This window comes from Elaeis guineensis, chromosome 1 (genome assembly GCF_000442705.2).
Source record: "Elaeis guineensis isolate ETL-2024a chromosome 1, EG11, whole genome shotgun sequence".
In the NCBI taxonomy this organism is placed as follows: Eukaryota; Viridiplantae; Streptophyta; class Magnoliopsida; order Arecales; family Arecaceae; genus Elaeis; species Elaeis guineensis.
This window is the reverse complement of record NC_025993.2, coordinates 146,893,060-146,899,900: the sequence shown is the minus strand read 5'-3', so window position 1 is coordinate 146,899,900 and position 6,841 is coordinate 146,893,060. Positions and strand designations below refer to the sequence as shown.

The following is a 6,841-nucleotide window of genomic DNA, read 5'->3' as shown; positions in this document are numbered from 1 at the left end:
AAGTTAAGACCATGCAAGGGATAAAAAGTGAATAGGAAGCTTTATTCATTTTTGTAACACATATTGCAGCATAAAACTTAAGAAAAATAATAAATGTACAAGCAACATAGCATCCATAGGTGTTGATTACATTTACTAGTAGCCAACACATTGGCCTAGATTTCGGCTTGCACAATATTTAATTATGCATTATCAATAATAAATCTATGTTTCTCCAACTCATTCATCTAGCTGATGTGCAAAAAACACCATAATTGGCAATATGCAGATGGATTCCAAATGTTTAATGTGCTGCAGGTGGATACAATGAATATGCGCTTCTGTTCCACCTAGATCAAATTAATGATACAGTTTAACATATGATATTAGTTTCTGAAAATTTCCAAACAAAAGCCACTGTCATGCCTCCTAATGGCAAGGTGATTTTGTTCTAACCTTATAAACCTATTGAAAATCCCAATGATACTGTCTTGAAAAAAATCAAGTGAAGCATGACCGATTATGGTATTAATCCACCTTTCAGTAAATCCAGAAATGCAGAATGAAACAACCAAATGCTGCATCAAATTTTTTTTTTCAAAAAAATGTTTGTTGATAGTATTTCACTGAAACTTGCTTATGTTCTAGGATAGAACAAATGGCAGGGCAAAGGGGCCTTGGCACTGAATAAATGTGAATTTCTTGTAGATGCGTCAGAAAGTACAGGAACATAAAGCGGAGTAAAAACTAGTACCAAGTTAAACAAAAGTACTTAAACCCATCTCTTCTGGGGAGCAGAAATGTTCTTTGATCGCTGCTGAGTATGCCTTTTAATTCTCTTTGAATCTCCACTACAAGATAGCAATTGCCTGGGTCTAGGCACCACAGTTGATTCAGCTCTCTGAATCATTCGATTCTCTTTTAGAGGACTAACAGAGCGCCGCATCTGGAGCCTCCCTGAAGATCTGTTTAAGGAAGAAAAGGATTTGGTTGTAGGTTGCCTCTGACTCTCTACCACTGCAAAGGCTTCTTGCTGAGGACTATGATACGCAATTGATCCTTGAGAGTGGAGTTCTTTGTGTTCCACAGGAGAATCACAATCTGAAGATGATGGACTAGTACTACTCATGTCATAGAGAATATTATTTGCCATGACTGGGAGCTGCCTAATATCTGAGTTTGAAGCAGAACAAGAGGCTCTTCGAAGCCTTGTTAGTTCAATAACCTACATCCATTATTCAGTTTCAGTAACTTGATGGTAACCAAAGACAAACCTATAACTACTTGGCTCTGAAAAATATAATGGTACCGGTTCTTTTTACCTGTTGCTCCAGAAACATCATGTCTTTCTTCAATTTAGATATTACCATATTTTTCCTTCTTATGATCTCCTCCAACTCCATAATCCTCTAATCAGGAGTAAAAAGGATATAATATCAAATTGTCTTCTAAAGTAAGAACCAACAAAGGAATATGCACCTTAGAGCCGGCAACACTGGATGCATGGGCAGCAGCAGTCAGTTCCTTTATGGTAACATCCTTCTCTTCACACTCATTTCTAAGGTTGTAAAATTCTTGCTCCGCCGCCAGTGAGTTCAACTGAATGAAATTGAAAGTCCAGATGTTATACAGGGAAAACCACATAACTGTGTTTAAATGATCATGTATACTCCATCTTTAGTACAAATAACAATAATAATTAACTAACCAGCCAGTACATTAGAAATTAAATCCAGCTGTTCAAGAACAATGGTTCGATAACTCGAAACTTGCTCTACTCGGCCAATGCTGAAGAAGACTTCCTAAAGACCAGACGAGTTTTAACCACAACAAATAAAGTCCTATCCATGACCATCTTGGAAGCACAGAACAAAAAAAGAGGATGTTTTCAGAATGAAGAACAAAACATAAAACAGCTACTGGAGTCTATAATTTTAATCCAAATATTAGGTAGGTTGGTGACAAATGCTCTTAACCAAATAGCACCATACTTGAATGCAAAATACCTAAGGTTCAAGAAGTCTTCCTAAACAGTAAACAAGTATAAAATACCACTAGTGATATCTTATTCCTGATCATCTCCTGAAGCACGGGACAGAAATATCTTCAGAATGAACAGAACATTGAACTGAATCCATAATGTTAATTTAGATATTATCTAGGTTGGCAACAGTCTCTCAAGAACAAATAAAAACATCCTAGAATGAAAAAAAAAATAATTAAGGCTCGAAACATATCAAATACAGCTTCCAACATTTTTTTTCTAATTAAGAGAATGCAAGAAATGCCAAGAAAGCATCACCAAGCTGTTCAGAAAACTTCACCAACTATGGAATCCCAATCAGTTCTTTACAAGCACAAAGGAAAAATCCCAGTCTAAACATGGTTTGGACCAACAAAAAGTCAATCCAACTTTATGTCTCTGTTTCCCATGGACATAATAATTGAGCATCTTGGATATGTCAAAGAGTTTAACAGTTCAAGCACCTGAATATCTACAGAGGATGTGACACTCCAACAAAAATCAGACAAATCGGACATTCGACGCTCCTCTTGCTCCGCCATATTCATGATTGAGGTCTTCAACATCTCATCTTTGGTAGATTCTATTCCATTCAGATCCTGCAAACAAAAATGTTAAGGCCATATCAAAATACAAAACGTAGTCGACCAGAGATCCCACCTTGAGCCTATGTGACAGGTTCTTGCAAAGAGGAGTAATGCCACTCCCAGGATTCAAGTCCAGAATTGAACACCTGTTGCTACACAATTTAGCTCCTCTACGTCCCAGCTTCTGGGCAGCATCAAACCTATGATTCTCAGATGAAAAGTTTATACTTTGTTTCATTGATTCGTTCTGCAATGAATTCATCTGCTCACACAAGTTGTCGAGCTTCTGCTGCATGCTTAGCAGCACCTGATCCTGCTCCATTTGAATTGAAAGTTGAAACTGAGTCAAAGTTTTCCAGATCCGGAAAACAAAAATAAGAATCAAACCCAGCTTTGGAAGGTGTGCAAAATCCCATAACTGCTGAGGGGAATTACAAACTAATCCTCAAACCTCCACAAAAAAAAAAAAAAGGGTTTTCCAGATTTAAATGCATTCGAGAAAGAACTTTTACCATACAAGACTGGCATGTGAAGAAATCTATAAAGAAATCTTAGTTCTTAATGGAGTATTTACAAAATAAAAAGTACTTTTTCATGTAAACAAGACTCTTTTTCAATACAGAGAATTTACCAAAGGCCATGCCGTTACTTCCTCTTGCTTAACTCTTTGAAGCTAAAATTGTGAAAAAGTTCGATGTTTTTTAGCACGCATATCAAACCACGAAAATATACAAGAACATCAAAGGAAGCCATTCGATCAAACTAAAATGTCCATGAGAAACAAGAATTCAATGATAACATCGCTTCAATGGTTCAAAAAATTAAGGCTTTTCAGCTCAAAGACGAACCCTTATATCTACGGATCTGTGGAGTTGCGCTATCTTCCGAGCTCTCTTCGACTTGGAGGCGGCCACGGCCACGATGGCAACGATGAGAACCCGTTGGAGTGGACTAAACAGCTCCCAAGCCACGGCTTCCGGCGGCGCCAAGCGCCTTCCTACAGCGCTGGCCGATGTGGCCTCCTGCGCGCCGACCAGGCGGCCCTGGAGGGAGACCCACGCGAGCTTCTTCCGCGCCGGGGTCGCGGCCCTGCTCGGATCGTTGAAGCAGCTGGAGAGGCGGCGCGGGGTCGGGGAGATGAAGGGCGAGAAGGGGGCGAGCGAGACGCGAGCCGGCGGGCCGGGAGTCGTGCCTGAGCCGAGTCGGGGGCGTCATCGTCGCCGACCATCGCGAGATAGTCGGAAGGAAAGAGAGAGAGAGGAGGCGGGGGCGTTGGGGACGGAGGGAGGACGGGGGAATTCGAGTGCGTTTATCACATGTTGGAACTTTTTAAATTTTTGAGTGCTGGAGGACACGGTTTCGGCGAGATGGTGGAGTGGAGACAAGTGGAAGATAGGATGATGCCATAAGGGGACGAGGGAACTTGCCAATTTTGATGACGCAATACTAGCCGTTAAGGACTCGTTGGGTCCGTAGGAAGAGGGTTTTGGGAAGATAGAAATTTTCTGAGAATGCGGTGCCTCGAAATATAATTTTAGTATATTTACTCAATCATAGAAAAAATAACTTATTTCAAAATAATTTATATTTAATTATATATTTATTTTTAAATATATATATATAATCTATTATATCCTTAATAGATATAAGATTATTATGGTATAGGAGGGAGACCATCATTAGTTCTATATTAGTTGTGGGTCAAGAAGAACTCTAATTTATATAGAAAAAAATAATCCTTCACACGTGAGATCAGAGTAAACAATATCTTATATGCCTAATCACGAGACCCATGGTCGGAGCAAACAATATCTCATATGCTTAACCATGAGTCTTTGATCGTAACAGTGGCACATTAGAAAATGGACCATCCTGCGACTGTAGGACCCCTCTCGTCGATATAAAGAATCCTTCTTGATTGACGGTCTTGATAAAAATAAGAAGGACACCTCCCATCTGTACACAGATTATGGTAAAAATAAGGAGAGCATCTCTCATCCATATACAAACTCACCTTTGATTAGAGACTATGTTGCAGTGTAGGAGAGAGTGCATTATTAGTTTCATATTGGTTATAAGTCAAAGGAGACTCTGACTTATGTGGGAAGGGATCACTCTTCTTACGTAAGACCCTTTTCGAAAGGCAAAATTATGAGGTCAATAGATCAGAGCGGACAATACCTCACATGTCGAATCATGAGCACTTATTGCAACAAAGGCTATATCTTTTTTTGCTCCCAAACTCTATATAAATATTAATATAATATTTATATTAATATAAATATAATATTAATATAACATTAAATCATAATAATTATATTAAAAATATCATTTTAGTATAAATATTAAAATAATATTATTTTTATATAAAAAATTATTAATATATTAAATTGACATAAATATTAATATATTATAATAAATATTATATTAATATTAAAAAATATCACATTAGTTTAAATATTAAAATAGTGTTAATATATTATAAATATTATAATATTTATATTAATATAAATGTTATATAATATTAATATTATATTATATTATATGATATTCATATAAATATTAATATGGTGTTGATATAATTTTATATTGATATTTATAAGGACAATATTATAATGATATTTTCAAAAAAAAAATCATCAATTCATATTCTATGAGAAGTCTCAAAATCCACTTCCACCGTATATTTATATTTTTAATAAAATGAAGAAAATATTTTTTCATGAAAAAAATATTTTACATTCTCATATATTCTATGAGAAGTTTCAAAATCCCCGCCCCAGCCGAACCCCCCCCCCCCCAACCCAAAAGTTGTTTTCTATTCAATCCTTGTCTTATTTCAGAAAGTAATGGGGAAAGATATACCATAATTTATAAGGAAAAATATTGCATTACAGCTGCATCATGTCGTTGGTGGCTTGTGATTTGCTAATTTTGGAATGAACGTACAAAGAAAGTGAAGTTTAATTTAGATTATTTGAAATATAACAACTTTTTTTTATATCTATAATTTTATTACTATACAAAGAACTTTTATAAATAGGATTGCAATCAAATCGTGTTGCTAAGCAACGCCAATTTGATTGAGCAATAGGCTCATAAATGACCCAAGTTTGAGTCTTTAAGGCTGGTAAAAATAAACAGGAGCTTCGCTTGGCCCACTAAGAAGCTTGTTCACGGGGCTTGTATCGCATACAAGCCCAGCTTGAGCACTTGCTTTTAGTCTCAAGGCTGGCTCGAGCTCACAGAGTCAACTCGTATAACAAGCCAAAGCTCAAGCAACAACTTGTTTGCATCCCAGCCCATAGCTAAGTATGTAATTGAATTAATAGGTACAAATAATGATTCCAATTTTTTTCTATTTCAACCTGATATGGCTCAACTTGTTCTTTCCCTTCATAAAAGAGAAAAATTTTAAGAAAAATCATCTAACAAAGTCCTAGTGCTAAAGCAAGAAAATAATGTACACAAAAGCATTGATATTCCAACTGTCATAAAATATAGCAATTAGGAAAACTCCATCATTAGGGTTTCCCCATTAAGATTATAGATTAGGGAAAGGAAGCATGTTTGTTATTCTTCTTGAAATGCATTGGATAAACTAATCTCACACACATACAATTCTTCCTATTTCTAGCCTTAGAGATCTTTAAATTTAAACATATTTTAGATCTTTCTTGCATTAAAAAGAGCTAATTTTTTTTAAAAAAAATTAAAAATATTTTCAATCTTCTTAAAATTTGGTCCATCTTCTTGCTTGCCCAATCAATTCTACTTATCCAAGTTCACCGATAATTAAACTAACTGCCTCTACATTCGTCGTAACCATCGTTGCGCCGCAAGTCTCAATATCAACTCTATATTTTTCTCTTTCACCCTATTTCTTCAACTCAATCCGCCTTCAACATCATCATATCCCGACTACTAGCCTTCCCTGACCTTTGCATCTCCTCCCACCAACTCTATTGCCATATCCATCTTCCCCTCATCCTATATTTTTGTTTGACTTCATCCTTGCATTGTTGCTTTCCCTTCTCCCATGCTTCTCTCATCCTTTGTCTATCATCGCTCACTAAACTCAACATTCCTGTGCTTTCTTCCGTCACTATTTTCCTGTTTTGACCCCCCTGATTTTATCATAATCCCTCAACTTACTTTTCTCCGTTACCATGCAAGGGCGCAGAAGAAAGCATGGAAAATAGAACATGGAAATGATATTCTCGAAAATAAAAAAATAAAATTAAGAAAGAAA

The 6,841-nt window shown here is 36.4% G+C and overlaps 1 protein-coding gene across 1 annotated transcript; it reads right to left on the bottom strand.

The window, feature by feature from the left end:
- Nucleotides 1-733: 733 nt before the first annotated feature.
- Nucleotides 734-6,567, bottom strand: LOC140856621 (uncharacterized). The gene is made up of 7 exons (XM_073254580.1): nucleotides 6,519-6,567; nucleotides 3,438-3,781; nucleotides 2,663-2,902; nucleotides 2,467-2,601; nucleotides 1,459-1,578; nucleotides 1,302-1,388; nucleotides 734-1,204 (listed from the first exon to the last, which is right to left on the bottom strand). Exons 1-7 carry the CDS (start codon nucleotides 6,565-6,567, stop codon nucleotides 752-754), a joined length of 1,428 nt encoding a protein of 475 aa, XP_073110681.1. The 3' UTR covers nucleotides 734-751.
- Between the last annotated feature and the right edge of the window lie 274 nt (nucleotides 6,568-6,841).